Genomic DNA, 19,574 nt, shown 5'->3' on the forward strand with positions numbered 1-19,574 from the left:
GAGGTGTTTCTTCTCTCAGCAATGATATCATTAGCCAGCTGCCATTCACACTTCGTCAGATGTGCTGCCAGGTTGCGGCCTGGACCACAACTTCAGCATAAAGTTTTCACTGCAATGTACATGGCCCAGTTCATGTCCCACAAAGTATGCATCTGAAGAGAGAGAATGGCCAAATATTCAGCTGGCGGTCTCTTCTCTCACATGAGGTTATCGCTCCCTCCCATTTGAGGCGTACGAACGCGATGAGGTTCGTTGCTGGGTTTCGTCAATCTTTCGAAGAAAGGCTACCTAGCTGTCCAAGTTCTGCTCTACCAAGAACGTCAGCTCAGGATACACCTCACATCATAGGGCCTGCAACCTTCCCATATAGCTCCTCCTGGGACACGGGCCATACTTTCATTTTGAGAAATGTGAAACCTCACAACCTTGTTATTATTACCACGAGGATTATCTTCTTTGGGGTTTGAATTTATTTATAATGACGAATTTAAAATTATAAGATGAGTAATTCTTCTTACAAGACACATTTGTTTTTAATTAATTATTGTTTATGTAAATTTTATAGTTTACTCGTATATGTACCTACATTGAATTACATAATAATTAAGATGTTTCATTTTGTTTAGGTAATGTATTCAATTCTTTCTGGCTTCGATGGGCAACAATTCCTGCTCCAAATGCATCTCCCATTACATTTATGGCTGTTCTAAATCGATCTCTGCAAAAAATATCCAATTAAAAATCATATAATATTGTTTTATCTGTCAATTTTACATGTTTTGATAACATGTACCATAAAAATAACAAATTTGATGTAATTTTGGTATAATTTAATTTTTAGGCACCCTTAATGAGAAAGGTAATTTTACGTACTACCAAGCGAACGAAAAGTAACTCTTTTTCGGACGCTAAATTTACTTTTGCCCGAAAAAGTGTAGTATCGTTTATTTCTGGTACTATTTGGTGCATAATAAGAAAATGAACGTTCACATAATCGATGGCAACAACGTGATGAAGAAATGTCTAATACAACAGTAAAATTCATGAATAATAATGTCCAATACGCCGCCGGACATCGCAGATGATAATCGCAAAATTGTCCTGTCACAATAAATTACGTAAATAAGTAATTGTATTGCAAATAGTAAATTTCTCGTTTTATAAATGATTGTCTCATCGCAGTAGGCGTTGGTGACGTAGTTGAATGTGCCACAAACTTTATAACATGAGCGAGACTAGCATCGCCGATAGGTACCGCTGCTGGGAGTAGTGTAAATTTGTCTACTAGTTTGTCTAACGTTGCGAAGCTAGCGGCACATCCCAAATTTGTTTTCAATGCCAACTGCGATGGGACAATCATTTATAATGACCCTGTACTACTAATTAATAAAAAATTATTAATATGTATTAATAAATTTATCTATTCGAAAAAAATATAATATAAAATAAATTTGTAAATTTTTCAATGATGTTTTTTTGCTTTGTAGTTCGTGCGGATGCCTAAAAAATTCAATGTGCACCCCTGCCAAAAAGTGCCTTTTGGTCCTCTCCTCGGCTTGAAAACCCAAACTCGGACGAAAAGGATGCACTTTTTGGCCTTGATACACAAATAACTATTGTAACCATCTTAATCACAGCAATTTCTTTTTAAAACTAGTTCTAATAATTGCGGATTACTATATTTACTTAATCTATATTATACCGGGTATCAACCACCAAACCTGACCTTAGGCACATTTAAAATTACACATATTTAAAAAAAATATAAGTTGCTATGAAATGTATTTGTTTAATGTCATATTTGGTGCGATTCTGTTTTAAAATTTACCAATATTGCCAATATTGTAGTTGCTATGATATGAAGCTGTTGATTGGTTGGATCTATGCAAAATCAATGTTGTTCAATAACAATATTGCTAAATTTTGAAACAGAATCGCACTAATTGACAGCTATAATTATCAACCGTACAAACTACGATGTGATCAAGAATGACTGAATCTGTTGGTAACAATGAAATTTGTCAAATTTGAAATTCACCATCAAAGGTTTCTTTTTGTAAAACATAACCGACATAACTAAAATAGCTATTTATGCACCAAGGGCGTTACAACGATGATTACGCCCGGAGAACGATGAATCCAGCTCGAGGGCTTTAGCCCGAGAGATGGATATCATTCGATGGGCGTAATCATTCGGTGACGCCGTGGTGCCTACAAGATTTTATTTTTCACTATACGTGTTCTTTAAAAAAAAAATGGCATCTTTGCAATTATGAATTGATGAGGGCGTTATGAATTCATTACGCCCGCTTATTCTTATTACGCCCTGTATTATTCCCCGGTTGTTATGGACATGTTTACGTATTTCGTATCCTAGGAGTTATCATGCAATTATACTAAAGTGAAAAATAAATGTTTTTAATGTCGTCTCAAGTTAAAAAATCCGATCAGTGCCAATTACGAGACAAAAAACATCGGTAGTTTTCAATTGTTTCATTGTCAACAGACTCAGTCATTGTTGATCACGCTATACAATGCCATCAGAAAATTTTTGATGTAGACGTAGAAAGTAGAATTACTTTTTGCTAAGAAATGCAGGAAAAGCCAAACCAAGACGAAAACTTGTTGTCTTCTATTTGTTTTACCGACGAATGCACATTTACGTTAAATATTGAGCCAAACACCCAGAACTCTCGATATTTGTCTCAAGAAAATCCGCGGATATATTTAACTACAAGAACGCAATCTTCTTAGAAAATTAATGTTTGGGCTGGTATTTTTAATATGTAATCAAATAAATTGGGCCATTTGAGATGGTAGGAAATTTAAATTCACAAATATGTTCCAAAAGATCCAGGGGTTTGGTTCCAGCAAGACGGCTGTCCTGCGCATTTTGGTGTAAATGTGAGAACCCGCTTAAACCAAGTCTTTCCAAATCGCTGGATTAGTCGTGGTGGTACCATAAACTGGTCGGCCAGATCTCCAGATCTTGCACCATGTGACTTCTTTTCGTGGGCTTATCTTAAAAACAAAATTTATAAAACACGACACCCAAATATTGATTCTCTGAGGGAGGCCATCGTTGCGGAATTCAATAGAAAAACAACTGCATTTTATCATCGGTTATGGGTTGCAGTTTGAACAAGAATGGAAAATTATTCGAAAAACTATTTTTCATGTTAAATCTCTATGGCCAGGTTTGGTAGTTGACACTCGGTATGAATAAAATTATGTAATTTTCGCTTGTTTCCTTGCAATATCGGACAAAAAGATAGAGAGCGTATGTTGACGAAGCTCCAGCACTGAGACTGGATGATGTCGACGAGATTACGATGTTACGAGACAGTTAATTTAATGTTCGTAAATTATTCAAAATGTTTCCAAAAGTAGTTTGGCAGCGTTACTTTAAGTAAGTGTAATTCACTGTAAAATAATTTTTAACTTACAGTAACCAGTCTACTGCCAATATTAAGGATACATCTTCGGCAGGAAGTCCAACAGTGTCTAACACCATTACCATAGTAACGAGACCAGCTTGTGGTATACCGGCAGCTCCAATACTAGCAGCAGTAGCAGTTATGCTGATAGCAATGTAAGTCCCAACTGTCAATTCTACTTCTCGAACTTGGGCAATAAAAATAGCGGCAACAGCTTCGTAAAGTGCTGTCCCATCCATATTTATAGCAGCACCAATTGGTAATGCAAAACGGGCTACTCTAGGATCAATTCCATTTTTTTCTTCTAGACATTGTATTGTAACTGGTAGGGTTGCTGAACTGAAATATTTGAATAGTTATTGTTGAATTTATGTTAGATACACATAAAGGCATTTCAAATACAGTGCGAGCGTAAAGTAAGGAATACAATTATGGATAAAAAAAATTATAAATGACCATCATTTTGCATAAATTATACGTTTATATTCAAACCAGCGACGACGAAAGGGGAGGAACTTAAAAATTTTAAATGATAACAGTGCTCAAATGTACATTTTTTGAAACGTCCTTATCCTATATCCAAAAGAGAAAGTATTTTTGAAACAGGTTTATTATTATTAAACACCTACATAAATGAGAGAACATTACGACTATAGAGCATTCATTTTAAATGTTGGGTAAAGTTGTAAACGTAAAGCACCATAAATTACGAAAGCGGCAAATTTTCATTGTGTTGGTACCGTAAAGTAGTAATCCATCCCTCTGTTCATATAAAACTGGTAGGTATTTTACCACGTCGTACTTTCACCATCTTATCGACAAGCAAAGAAAGAGACGTTAAAATATGCACACAAAAAAATGAAAACACATTTTGCGATCAAAAAAATGTAAAGAGATTGTTGATTTTAAGTAATGTTTTGAGAAATAAGATTACTAAATCATGAAATAATAAGAGTAATTAATAAAGTATTAATTACATGTATATTTTAAAGTAAATTAATAAATAAAATAATAAAATACATAAACAAATAAGAAATTAATCATCATCTGAATCAAATTCATTAAATAATTCCACCAGTATTGGCAACAAATATTAATCGTTCCACTTGGTCTTCTAAAAGTTGTTCTCTATCCCACCATTCTTTAATTTTGGACCCGTATATGTTGAACACAGTTTTAGATTCACACAAGTTTCGGACAAGTGTCAAAGCCGGCAAGTTTTATTACAAAACCCAACATTTAAAGCTCTATAACTTGAGTCCTAAATTGCCGAATTCTTGCCCTCCCCATTTTTTTTTTTTATTTATTATACATGATTTACATTTTTTCACTGCTCTGGTGATATTATCTTATTTTAAAGGATTTAGACTATTGTTGTTATTCTTTATTTAGCTAGAAATCAACGACCCAGTATTCTATCCATTGTAGAAGTACTGTTTTGTAAAGATTTACATTTAAACGTTAGTTTTCGAATAGTAAGCAGCACGTTTTAAGTGAAAGATACGCTTTACAAAACGAGATCAGTAGAATTTTTATTGCAATAAAATGTTAAAATGTAAATTGTTATCTCAAAAGTTGAAACATTTCCGCCGAAATCAATATGAAAAATCAAAACAAGCAATAACTAACTGTGGATTCTGATTTATCCATTTCCATCAATCATGTTTGTTTTGTTCACTTTTAATTATTTTAAAATAAACGAAGTTTGATTTTTTAATTGATCAAGCTAATTTTAGCGTACCAACGATTGTTCTGGTTTTTTAATCAAACGGAATAAATATTTCTAAAGGAAGTAAGTCCTTGCCTCTAGAATACATTTTTCTCTCTCCCAATTTTAGTAAAGATACAGCATATGAAGCAACAAATGATGGACGAGATCACAGTCCAATAACGAATTAAGACTGTTAAAGTCCATATAAAACCTAGGAGACGTGGATGATGCTAGCGCAACCCTAGCGTAGGGCCGAACTAAATAACCGTATTTAGTCGATGATGAATCGGCTATTTACGTTGACAGTGGGAAATTTGTTCGTTTCAAAAATCTTTATTAATCATTGTCAAAAATTTGCTAATCAATTTCGTTATGATAAAAATTATAAAATAATCCAAAACGACTTTCGTACTTGTCCCGAGCCTCTTCTACCTGCGATGTCGAAGCCTGATTAACTTGTTTGAATAATTTTTGACCAAAAAGTTTGTATTCGGTAAGTAATACTTTCGAAAAAAAAGTTATTTTCAGGATTGAAAAAAGCTGGATAATGGTTTTAGATACTTCTGGAATACTTCCTTCAAAATTACAAAATCCACTCATTTGGCAAGACCACTTTTCAGAAAATTATTTTACAAGTTCTCAAAAAACTAGATTTTGTAGGTGTGCCGTGCCATTCCCATCAGTTTTTCGTTCCAAATTCACAGTGTCACAAAATAACAGTTCTTCCAGACAATTCGAAGATTTTAATGACTGTAAATTACAGAAGTTGTGATTCCTGATCTTGAAGTTGTCCCAGAACGTGCACATTCATCAAAATTCTCAGGCAAAGTGTTATAGGTTTTTCAACGTACCAAATTTGTGAACTCAATCTCAGAGAAAAGTTAATCTATTACATGGATCGTTATAAGCGAAAAACAATTTCAAAATTAAAAACTTTATAAGAGAACTAAAAATAATGAAATAAAATGTTTGGATAATTGTTTCTTTGTTTTTTTTTTTAATAAAGAAAACCATAATATGAAAAATAGGTAAATAAAAACAAAAAAATATGTCCGTATGCAACTAATTATACATTCGATTGCAATAATTGAAGAATATGCAACTTATTATACACCTAGTTCGGCCCTACGTTAGCGCGTCGCTAGTATTGCGCGTCGCTGAAATTTGAATAGATCTAGACAGTCTTACTATGTTTAATTGTCTGTGGACGAGATTTTTACAAAAATTTAAAATACAGAATGGCTATGAAAATTGGAGTCACTTTTCTTGATATTGCCAAGAGATGTCGCCGTTCTCGCGAAAAATTTGACGATCAAAAAAATATATTTAATTAAATGGCAACATCGAATTCAATATTTCGTGCAATTGTCACTATTTTTAACAATTGTCAATGTCACTATCGATTTAAAATTATTAAGTTTAATATTAAGCAGCGAATAAGTATCATAAAATAGTATTATCTTGCTAGAGAAAGTCTAGTAGAACAGCAGCTGTAAGGATGCAGGATCATTAGCGTGCAACATATCCCAATCGGCTACAACCAAGATTTAGCTTCATTTTTTGAAAGCATAGTTATGTAAAAAAAACACTGTTGCCAGCAATTCCATTTCATATTTTTTGTAGTTCCATCTTTTGGGTAAATGTGGAAAAGTGAATCCAATTTTCGTAGCCACTCTGTATACAGGATATTTCCAGAGTGATAATAAGTCCGACAGAATTGAAAATGCAACCCATAATACATTTTGCAAAGTTTACGTGGATATTTTGTTTTTTATTAAAAAAAAAACATAAAATAGTTAGCTGTGCAGTTTCGTAAATTTTGACATAAACGTCATTCGCGTGGTTATGAAATTGTGAAAAAACGAAGAGTTTTTGGAAAATGTATATTGTCTGCATAAACGCGTAACGGCAGAAGCATTTTTATTAAATTCGCCATAAATCATCGTATTTTAACTTTTTCATAAATGTCAGTTGTGACAAATAAAATTATTGGAAGTAAAGCCATCATGGATTCATAATTTCAGTTTAAAACAATACGATATTTAAAATAGCCACATGAACTTTGGAAACGTATTGTAGGTTGCATTTTCAATTCCGCAAGGATCATTATCACTCGTGAAATACCCTGTACATAAACTAATAATTATTATTTTAAAATCGATAGACTGGAAATTAGTAAACTTTAAACACAATCAATCGAGATGATTCTTACAAAGTGAACCAATCAACTTTAACTGCATAAGCAAACTGAGTAACAACTACATATTTGAAAATAATACAGTATTTTACTTTTTGCGCTAATAAGCTATTAACACATCCGAAATCTAGGAACTTTTTTCGGTTGGTAACACACATTGTCGGCAGCAAATTGACTCTGGTATTTTCTGCTATTTGCTGAATTTCTGGATAATTCATCTTTAATTGCAATTTCACTTGCGAAAAATGACAATTATGTTTAGTCTAAATTCAAATTTAGAATTTCATTTTAAATGTAAACCATGAAATAAATGTGTCACCAAGTGTCACAAAATTCCCTAAATTACGAAAATTGATTTTATTTGTAAAAAAAACATGTATTTAATATGAAAATTAAATTGCATAAAACACTGGTTTTATAAAAATCTGACTCGTGTCTAAATATAACTTTTTTAGAATCTGCGTCTCTAATAGGTGTATTATTGTATTCAATTTGGAGTCGTTTATGGCTATCTCTTAAAGCACTCGTAGTTTAATAGATCTCTAAGAAAATGTTTGTCAATATTTCAGTATGTTATTGTCATTTACACCAAAAAACTTCAAAAATTAATGTTCAAACTCTATCTTTTAACATATGTTGCAAATGTAGTTGCATCCGTTACCTTGAATTACCAATTAACACAAAATTCCCTAGAATTTGAAAATTTATTTTTTTTTATTTAAAAAAAATAAAACTAGTGTGCTCCATTCTTACAAGACGTGAGTCTATTAGAGATCTGGGTGTCATCTTCGATTCCAAACTATCCTTCGGCGAACACATTCGGACCATTGCGGGGACTGCCTTCAGGGCACTGGGTTTTGTTTTGCGTGCTGGCAGGGAATTCTCTGATGTCGCGACCCTGAAGCTTCTGTACATCACCTATGTGAGATCCCGGCTCGAGTATGCTTCCCTTGTGTGGTCACCGATTTATGATGTTCACTCTTCTCTTCTGGAGCGAGTGCAACGCAGATTCCTGAAGAATGTAGTCTTCATGTTGAATGGTGCATATCCGCCTCGTGGGTGTCCACAAGGTCTTCTGCTCGGTGAGGTTGGTCTGCAGTCTCTGCTTGATAGACGCATGGAGCATTCGGTGATCTTTTTGTTCAAATTGTTCAGAGGGCTGCAGGAATGTCCTCACGTTCTGGAGAGGATCAGCTTGAGGGTTAGCCGGTCGGGATCTAGGGTAAGGAGTGTTTTCTACATCGGTCAGCGCCACACTGACATCGGGCTCAAGTCACCCGTCACTCGAATGCTGCGAAATTACCAGAGTGTCGAGGCCCACATCGATATTTTTTGTTGCAGCATTTCGCAAATCAAAAAATTCTTCTCCATCTCCTCGTGAATTAGGGCGATCCTACTCAGATGAGTGCTCGGTAGTTGTAGCCTGGGTGTTGGGATGCTCTCTGTGTAATGGTTGTTGTGTTGTGATTGTGTTTTGTGTATCATTTTCTTTTTGGCAGGGCTTCTAATTGGGCGTCAAGCCTGTTAGCCGTCAACAATAATAATAATAATAATAATAATAATAATAATAATTTTAAACAATAACATAAAAAACTCGTTTTATAAGGGCATTGGCGTACTCGTCCCATACAAAACTCCCCTACGGGTCGTTTTCTACACTTGGGACTCGTGCGCCAAATCAACCCTTATAAAACTCATGTTAATATACTCATGTTTTTATAGAGTGAGTTTTTTTAAGACTGGCCATAGGATTTTACATGCTGATTTTTCAACCCCCTGTTAACTTTTATTTTTGTGAAATTTACAAAGCTTAGCGCTGTTTTGAGATTAAACAATAATATTATCTAGTCATTTACCACCATTTACTTCATTTTGTGATACCAAAATGGTTGTAATAGACAATTTACAAACAAAATGTTATTTGCAAAAAATAGTCTGAACATTACTTCAATAACGATAGATTCACTTTTTATGTTATAACAAGGTTCTTTACTTCAATAAAAATTAAATGAAATGTTCAAAATAGCCTCTATAGATAGTTAAGCAATTACACAATCAATTACCTTTCAAAATTACAAATGTCAGGTGAAATTTTAGCCTTCAGAAAATTTAAAATTGAAGCAAACGGAAAAATGGGTTGAATATTTTCATGAGGACAAAAGTTAACAGGGGGTTGAAAAATTAGCATGTAAAACCCTATGGCCAGTCTTAAAAAAACTCACTGTATACTATTATTCCTGCCAACTCTTTCATACACCTCCGATAATATTTCTTACAATATTGACCATTACTAAATTAAATTTTATTTTTTATCAGTTATCAAATGATAACTAACCATAAAGTAAATGTTTTCATATGACTATTAAATTAATTTCTTTTAAAGTTTAATAATTTCCGTATTTTATAACGCAAATTGATGGCAATTATATTTGGTGTGTTGTAATTGTTTAATTCATTTTCTTTACTTAAATATCGCAATAAATGCCAATAAAATGAATATATGTGAATTATTGGATTAAAAGTAATAAACAGTAAGTAGCTGTGCTATGATTAGATTGCAAACAAAGTAAAAGTTAAATATTCCAATAACTACGTCTTTTTATCATTTCAAGACAAAGACAATTATTGAAAAGCTGTAGGTACTCCAAGTTGTAAAATGTATGATAAATCATAAGGATATGATATTTAGTGTCAATTACAATAAATGAAGAACATACAATCCCAATATTTGTAAATATATCACATATACATATCAGTTTGTCATTATAAGATCTGTTGTTCATTAATACAGAATCGTTATAAATGTCCCATCGCAGTAGGCGTTGGTGGTGTATAGAGCATCTAACGGGTGACTATTAAAATTTTCACTTAGGGTTGGCTATGGATCATTCTTTGTTTTTCGTTGCACCTTAAACACTGTCAAGTTTGACATTTCAATAAATGTTTTTTCTCTTAATTTGGTTATGTTTCAATTGTACTGACTGACATTTGTCGTTCGTTCTTGCGTGTGTCTAAAGTAACAGAAAAAATAAAAACTCCTTCAAAGCCAACTCCAAGTGAAAATTTTAATAGTCACCCGTTATATACCATTCACAATTGTTTCAAATTCTGACTATCTAAGAAAATCTGACATTTTAGTTGGCAGTATTGTGATTTGTCATAACAAATGTATTTTAGGTTATAATTCAACCGAATTTTAATTGAAATGTACATATTTGTAGGGCATTTCTGGGTAAATTATTATTAACTAAATTAATAACGAAATTGACAACAAAGCCAATATTTAAAAACGAAACGTTATATGACAGGACCTGACGCCAATCTAACAAAAAAATATCTTGGCCTGCCGCGGGTTTAAAACAATCGTGAACGGCTAATATACAGTGTGGAAACTTTAACTTTTAGGCATGAAATGAGGCAATCGTATAGTTACACAAAAGATCACATCTTTACTAACCAATTTTCATAACCATAAGAGCACAAATCCGGAGTAAATTTGAATTTTCGTCACAAAAAATATGATTATAAAAAAAATGGTCAGTTTCTTTCTATGTGTCACTTTCATTACGATATGTAAAAAATGCATTTTTCCACAGTGGTTGTAGAAGAAACCTATTTTCAACACTCAATGTCAAGAGTAAATATCTTTACCCTACCTGGTAGAATTTTTTATTGAGGGTTATGACCTTATACAGTGTGATTCAAAACGAACGCACCAACTATTAGCAGTTGTACAGAATACAGGGAGAAGAATATAAAAAAATTGGAAAAATTTATTTTTCCCAGCTTCAATTAAAAGTTACAGCGTGTTAAATTTAGAAAATTTTAATCAAAAATGTTGAAAAAAAATTTTTTTTGTTCAAATTAGGTACATTAGACGGAGTATTCGTTCAATTGCAATAACATTCACTAATTAAATTAGTTTTCTTTTAGTCCTTTGCCTTTTTAAAAACCGAAATTTAAAATTTTTGTTACACAATTTTTTAATAAAACTTAGTCAATTAATCATGTGCTTGTATATGTCAACAAAAAAAATCAAAATTTTGAAAAATAAGAAAAAACAAAAAAGCATCAGGAGAACATTTGTATTATTTTTTTTTACGTTTCTCTCACTACTTTATACGATTACAAGTAGTTGGTGCGGTCGTTTTGATACACCCTGTATTTACTAGATCTATTTATCTAAATTCCAGAGATGCCACAAAGAGATTTTAGTAAAGAAGTCATGTGCTAGTAAACTTCGTCCAGCGAGAGATTGGGAGATTTTAAATTTAATTAAATTAACCCAACACTGGAAAATGCACTAGAATACATTAGAGCATAATTCCAGGGCAAAAATGTTACTGCTTGAAGAATATACGAGTATTTCAAATTTTACGCGCGCTAGGTACTACTTTCTCTACGTAGAATTTAGTGATTTTTATGTCAACCGCGGAGGGAGAAAAGACTGGAGATGGCACTAATTCAAATAAGTGTACCGGCCCGCGAAAACTACAGAGTAATAAAAGGTTTCTGAATATAGACGCTAGGCCAATGGCTTCCTTCGCCTTCCTTCCAGGCGCATTGTGCTTCTTTATCTAGCGCATTGTGGACTGGGTCATAAAAGGTTGTTGCACGTGCTTTTAGAGGGTTCGGATTTTTAACATGGGAAGCATAGGAAATGCCATCTCCAGTCTTTTCTCCCTTCACGATGTCAACCAATCTCTTGCTGGGCAAACTATACAGTGAGGGGCAAAAGTAACGCAACAATTCGATAAATCATAAACTCTTGAGTTTTGAAAAAAGAACAAAAACAGGTCGATTCTTAATTTCAATTTCACGTTTATTGACGTAACATTTTTTTATACAGGGTGTTCCTTGTCAAAGTAATGACGTCATCATCTATTTTTTTAAATTGCAACCTATATTTATTCGTCATTATTTTAATAGGTCTTTGAACTGTCAACTTGACAGTATAAAAATATTAACCCTTTATATTTAAAAAAAACTTGAGAAAAAAATTGTTGAAAATTAAAAAAGATTTTTTTTTCTTTATTAATGATTAATTTATTGACTAGTTAGTACCGAAAGACATTGCTATTAATGTTTTGGTATTTAAAAATTAAATCAAGAATCCAAGAAGGTATTCTATTAGTTTGAAAGGTGTATCTGTCATTGCATTTTTCGTTCATATTTAGTATTTGAAAATTATTGTTATTAAATTATACTTTGTTGAGAGAAGTACAAAGTGTCTATAAAAGAACATATATCAAGAGTCCTGTGGAATTGTGCGGCTCTCTATTTTTTTTGGTAGAACTATGTCGAGCCGTTGAAGTTGGCAAATTAGACGTCAAATGACAAATGTCAAATTATTATTCAATCTTAACATCAGTTGTGAGTTCGGCGTCTTTGTTGTTTTGCTTGTGGTTTTCTTCAACAGTCTTTATCAAGACCATCAAGACTAAAATGTTTTTCCGCATGAGTGTGAACTGTGAATACCTAAAACAAGTTACAAAGTAACGAACGTAAGACATTTATTTTCGTACGTTTGCAGTAAGCAATGAGCAATCTTTTCAGTAAACCGCAATGGTTTTATCGCTAGAGCAAAACACATTCATTGTGATGTCTGATGTATTACCGAAATGGTACCCTGCAGAATGGAGAATGGAAGCAAATTTAATTGCACTCATTAGAAGGATAGATTTGTGGCAACTGGAAGTGTTGAAAAAGGTAAAAATGTAGGAAGACCGCCAGTGAATGAAGAAATTCCTGAAGATTTACGCCCACAAATAGAACAAAGCTCAAAAAAATCACTTCAGGCTGATATACCATTCTCCACTTGTCAGAAAATTGTAAATGTTTTTGTAGAAACCCGATTGCATCCTATAAAGGTTGGAGTATGGATTGCTGCCTCACGAACGCGTTTAATTGCTTTTATTGTAAAAATTAAAGAAGCTGTCATTAATGAAGTTACATAACCTCTGTTTTTCTATTTGGCATCACAATATGCTACAAAGCGGCAAAAATCAAATATATTCGAGTTCCACAGGACTCTTGATATATGTTCTTTTATTGACACTGTATTTTTCTGTCAGAACTTGACGTTCATTAGGCTGACGTTAAAAGCTATCTAAAGTAAAATTGTTATAGATGTGAATTGTCAAAATTTGGTCGGTATCAACTAAAATTACTAGGCGCGCTTCTCGGGATTTTTGAATTTAAGTTTTTATTCTGGCGTGACAGGTAGATTTATTTATACAAGCTATAAATTCAAACATTTTATTGAAAGAAAAATTAGTTCACAAAAGAAACGAACATTGCTTTCCGCAAAACGAAAAAGTGTGGGTGGTTAACTGGTACAATAAATTGCAATTTAATAATTATTATAATCTTTTAACAATGTTTTGTGGATTATAACCTCACTCTTAGCATTTGACATATGTACAGTCTTAGCAAAAACTCTAAATATTTGTTTACATTTTTTACCGGTACAGTCACTGAATTTTTAAAAACTTTTACACTGACAATTCACATCAAGAACGATTTTACTTTATGTTTTATGTGCATTATGATAATGTAATAGGGATCGAGATAGCTTTATAAATCGTATTTTGGGTTGCATTTTTAGCTGGTGAGGCTCGTCATCTTACGTGAGTAAACCTGGATTTGAGTAGTCTAGTGTCCAATATCAAAGTTCTAATACGTATTTATCTCTAATAATTTCAGACAAATTTCTTGTTATTCACTCGTTCTATTTATTAATGCACGGCATAACTGAGATAAGAAAATAAGCGACATAAGGTTGTTTATTTAAAAAACTTGATCGATTCTCGGTTTACGATGTAATAACTATAAACTCTATTATTTTATTATTTTTGTTATTGTGTAAAACACAATCGCGATAATTCCTCCATCTAATCCAATAAATCGTTAATCTTTTTTACAAGCAAAACCGTTGCTTTAAAGGTTTGATTATGTTTGCGTTATGCTCATTCTCATCAATATAGCATAGAATAATATACTAAGTCAAATTTATTTTTTTTTAACTTTATGTACATACGTTGTCGATATTTTTATCATAATTATTAATTACATATATGTATTTGTATATATTTAATGCACATTAACAATAATAATAAATGTAAGATGTATTATTATTTCGAAATTTTTGGTTTTATTAATGGGATTAATAAGATTACACCACTTCTATAATCCATTATAGTGATGGATCACCTGTTATTAATTAATAGCTGATGATGAAGGACCGTAATTATTATGAGTGTAGAATTAATATGTATATTAAAACATGAGTTTTATAAAACTTAATATTAAGACACGAGTCAGATTTGCAGCACAACTGCCGCAGGCAGGATGGCTGCAAATGACGAGTGCTCTTAAGTTTTATAAAACGAGTTTGCTTATGTTTTTTTTTATTTATAGAATCTTGTGACACTTTTATTTCAAAGTTGATATTTAAAGTAAAATTTTAAATTTGAAATTAAACTAAAGATACATAATTATCATTTTTCGCAAGTGAAATTGCGATTAATAGCAGAGAATACCACAATAAATTTGCTGCCAGCAATGTGTTACCAACTGAAAAAAGTATCTATATTTCGGATGTGTTAATGGTATATTTATTAACGCATTCAAAATGAATTAATGGCACATACCTTGAAGCTGTTCCAAATGCAGTTGCAATAGCTTGACTCATATTAATGATATACGGAATTGGTGATTTTCTTGTCAATAAAAGGTATATTAATGGTAGCACAATAAAACCCTGAACTAGAAGTCCTACCATAACAGTAGCAAAATACAACCCTAATTGACCCAGCACCATTCCCATGTCTTCCATTTCCATTATTTTAGCCGTTACCAAAAATAATATACCAACTGGAGATAATTTTATTATCCAAGTAGTAATTTTCATTGAAAGAGCCATTAAATTATGGAAAAAATTTGCTATAGTTCTGGTTTCTTCTCCTAGTTGTGCTAATGCGATACCCACTACAACGGCGACCACAACTAATCCTAGGATGTTAGTTCCTTGCACAATTTCTTCATCAACATCCCAGTTATATAAATCTAAAATTGTTTTTTTAACGTTGTCCACAAGCATTCTCTTTTAATGAAGATACATACCTGTTTCATTCTTATTGTTCGCAGGAGCAACCAAATTTGTTCTAGTCTAAAAAATAATGTTTTAATAAGTATCTCAACATCATTAAAGCTACTTTAATAGGAATAAATAGCAGTTCAAAATCGGGAATAATTAACTCTTGCAAAGTGTCACTTCAAAGCTTTTAAATTCTTGCGAAAAATAATACACATTTTGCTGCAAATATTGTGATATTATTGATTTTTTTTTTTAATATAATTTTATTTATTTTTTGTTATGCACTACATACTACATACATGCGACTATGTACAAATATGTAGTCTATTACCACAAAATAAACTAAAAAGTAATTTAAAAAAGCACTTCATGATGTGGAAATACGCCATAACACGTTTTAAAAATAAATGGATAAAACTTTAATGTTTGTAGGTTTGTCACAGTCACGTAAATCCCAACTTCACAAATATTTAACTGACGTCAATAATATTTTTATAGCACATGTTTTTTATTACTAAGAATTTTAATTTATATTGTTACGTAAAGCACTTTTCAGAAAATAACTATATATGTATGTAAATACGAGTATAAATATAGTTTGTACAGTCGCGAGCAATAAATTTTGGTCGTCAAGGTCGTTCTTTAACGCAATCAAAAATGCTCCATTGTGAAACAGTCGTAAATATCATAACCTATCATCATGTTGTATGACATTAATTGTCATTTTTTTTCTCATTTTTTGACACTTTGTTGACGTGAGCATAATCAGGCAGGGAATTTTTTTAAATTTGTGACAATCTAATCAAATTTTGAAATGACATTGACGACCAAAATTTATTGCTCGCGACAGTACTTATACGTATTATAAAAATGAATATGCATTACGTATACAAAAATAAAAAACAATATACTGGGTGCCCCAAAATTCGCGGAACAATTCAATGGGGCAATGTCAACTCATGTTAGAAAATTATGAGAAAATAATATAATATAAATAAATTACAAAATCTTTTAGATTTAAAGATATAGAGGCTCAAAAGGTGCAGTTTTAATTTCTTTTATTTTAAATATTTATTAAAGAAGGTTTTGACTATGTATTTGTTTTTTCCTAACTAGTGGTATAATAATTCTGAATGATTGTGTTAAGGTGTGCATTTATTTACTTCATTATTTTCAGCATTTTAAGAAGTGATTTTATGTGGGTTTTACCTTAAATAACATATGACAACATGGCTTTGATTGTTGTTTCTTATTTCCATGGATACAATAAAAATTAAATATTTCCAGATTATTGGGATAAATTAAATGTTTTTAAATGTTGCCACATTTAGTGTAACACATAGGTCCATATCTTCTACAAAAAAGAAGATTGATTTTTTTTTAACATTATATCTGATAATTTATGACTACGTACTGCTAAGTTGTTCCGCGAATTTTGGGGCACCTTGTATATTTGGAGGCAGTGATGATACTGCAGAAGTTCGCAAACTACTCAAGAAGATTTAACATAAATTGTCATAGAATGGAAACTATATTACAGTGCTCATAATTACTACTATGTCTTGATCAAAACAAAATCTTTATTACTGAATAAATCTGCATAACTATTGTGGGATACGGATAATTGTATGTATCAAATGTTTTTAAAAATTATTTACCTGTTCAACGCAAGCTTGTATTATGTTGGGTGGAAACATATTTCTGAAAAATAACAATTCTTATTAAAATTACCACTAATTAATAAATGAAAATAATAATATTAAAATGAATTGGACTATTTGCAGTTCTTGTATCCAAAAATGCATTTCTTTTATTTATTTAAACAGTAAATATATTTAATTTTTATATTTATATTTAATATTGCAAAATATAAATGACCTTCATTGTCATTAACACACTTTACCTAGAATAACATGTTTATAAAGATAACATCTGCTGTATAATTATTTTAAAATATACAACAAAGTGAAATATGAATATAGCTAATAAAACGAAGTTATTGTTAAATTAAAGCTGATATTTATTAAAAGGTTTTGTACACAACAATTGCCAGTACAAATTACAGTTCTTATTTAAGTTATTATGGGCAAGTTGATAGAAAGAGAATTACATATTTAATTCGAATTAAATTTTAATTCGGCGATTAACCCATGATTCCGAAACTTTATTGGTTCAATCTGATCACGTGTTCAGGTAATCTCGCATTTGACTCCGATGAACTTAATTTCGTTTCTGTAAACTGGCCCTATATCTTATGAACCACGAAACTTACCTTACTAAATCGAGTAAAGTGTCCACAGTGGTAACATTTCGCTGAATTTCAGTGTCAGTTGATTCATTTACAAAACCATCGCCATGTCCCGAACCCGGTCGTATTGAAGCGACTAAGGCAATGCCTAGCAAAACCGCCACAACAGTAGTTGTTAAGTAATAAGCTATAGCTCTTGCTGCTATACGCCCCGAAAGTGACAAGTCTAAACTAGCTATTGCAGACACCAAAGAAGATATGATGAGCGGTAAAATCAATGACTTCAGCATTCGTAAAAATATGTCACCAACAAAACTTACATACATCACTTCTCTTTTAGTAAACGAACCTACAGTTTCTTTTAAAATTACCCCCAAAATAATTCCACATACCACACCACCGATTGTAGCTAATGTCAAAAAATTTGTCTTTAAACAAGCTTTCCATTTGCTCGGTTTATCAGGTTTTTCCTCTTGACTCTCTAATATTTCAAAATTTGTCATTTCTTTGACCTCACCGTTTTCTGACATTGTTACTTAAAAAAAACTACGTATTGGAAGCAAGTTTTGCTAATCAGAGCTCACCGACGACTGAAGCGCAGTGTTGATCCAGAAAAGTTTCTTCTCTAAATAGATTAATTAGATAAAACGGATTATCATTTATCTTGAGTTGAGGTAGATAACGTAGCGTTCTTCCTTTTATTTAACTAAATTATTTGTGAATAAATTGTGAAACACAGTAATGATGAAGTCATCGTAGCAGCTGAGAACTTTTCAATTTGCGCCTGCTTTTTACTCTACAAGTAGGTACTAGATCACAATTACACTCAATCAGTAATATGCATGATCAAATTTGTACACAGCTTGTGTTGCCTTTAAAAATTAGTGAACTATACCGGGTTTTCAAGCGAGAAGTTCGGGTGGGTTTATCTTCGCTGTCTTACAAATTTGAAATTTTAGGATGAGTCAGCGCATAGGTGCACGTAACTCAATGTAGTTCTCATGTCATTACTCCGCTTCCGCGCCACACCACCCCGACTGCAAAATTTAAAACATCAAACCACATTACGTAGGCTTACAGTTAGTACATAAATGTACTTGTTTTCTAACGAAACACCCAGTTCATTTTTACAACTTTTGGATGTAGTTTTTAACGTCGAATTTTTTTAAACTAAACTTTCACTAACCGATTTTGTTTTTTTGTTACTTAAAAAACCTAGAAAATTTAACTGGAGCACCCAGTATTTGATTGTTCCATCTCATACATCGAGCGATCAAATTAATTTGTAATCGAGTCATCCATGAATTTGAATCCGTATGCTTAATAATTGTGGGATCTAAAGTTACATTTTAAACACTTTTTAAAACTGATTTGGTTTTCAAAACTTTTAATAATGTAATTTTTAAATAGATCCTAAAAACTATAACCTCCACATGAAATTTTGTTGCAATAATTTACATGAAATGTCAACTGTCAAGACTTAACCTATGTTTCACGCTGTGTTTATTGATCCCTCGATATTTTAACATTGTTTTTCTGAAAACATCAATTATTTAATACCCATTTAACTATCTTATTGATTGCCTAAAACTAGATTAATTCTACTAAACAAAAAAGGAACACGTATTGTTGTCAAACAGTACCCCGTAAGCCTTTTCTAATAAAAAAGATAACAATTATGATGTTTTTTTAAGTTTGTATTTAAAATAAATACAAACGTGAAACAAGTAAAATTGTAAGTATACAGTATGAGTCAATTGTGGCTTATTTCTGAAATGGTCTTTGATGCAACCAAAAATACTTATTCCAGCATTCACTAGATCTGTAATTTAAAAGAAACATTCATCCACGATTGCATTGTTCTGAACTTCTGAAAATTATCA

The 19,574-nt window shown here is 31.9% G+C and overlaps 1 protein-coding gene across 1 annotated transcript; it reads right to left on the reverse strand.

Moving 5' to 3' along the window:
* Positions 1-447: 447 nt before the first annotated feature.
* Positions 448-18,434, reverse strand: LOC138127130 (excitatory amino acid transporter 3-like). Its single transcript, XM_069042993.1, has 6 exons — positions 17,716-18,434; positions 17,102-17,144; positions 15,470-15,515; positions 14,998-15,412; positions 3,447-3,776; positions 448-718 (listed from the first exon to the last, which is right to left on the reverse strand). The coding sequence occupies exons 1-6, from the start codon at positions 18,219-18,221 to the stop codon at positions 604-606; spliced, it is 1,455 nt and encodes a 484-aa protein (XP_068899094.1). The 5' UTR covers positions 18,222-18,434; the 3' UTR covers positions 448-603.
* Positions 18,435-19,574: the final 1,140 nt, after the last annotated feature.

Source organism: Tenebrio molitor, chromosome 1 (assembly GCF_963966145.1).
Source record: "Tenebrio molitor chromosome 1, icTenMoli1.1, whole genome shotgun sequence".
Lineage (NCBI taxonomy): Eukaryota > Metazoa > Arthropoda > Insecta > Coleoptera > Tenebrionidae > Tenebrio > Tenebrio molitor.

Excerpts from the sequence above, each read along its gene's own strand:
- LOC138127130 (XM_069042993.1), bottom strand. The coding sequence starts at position 18,221 with ATGTCAGAAAACGGTGAGGTCAAAGAAATGACAAATTTTGAAATATTA. Across the intron at positions 17,145-17,715 it reads ACTTTACTCGATTTAGTAAG|AAATATGTTTCCACCCAACA; the intron begins GTAAGTTTCGTG and ends GTTATTTTTCAG. Across the intron at positions 15,413-15,469 it reads GAACAATAAGAATGAAACAG|ATTTATATAACTGGGATGTT; the intron begins GTATGTATCTTC and ends AAACAATTTTAG.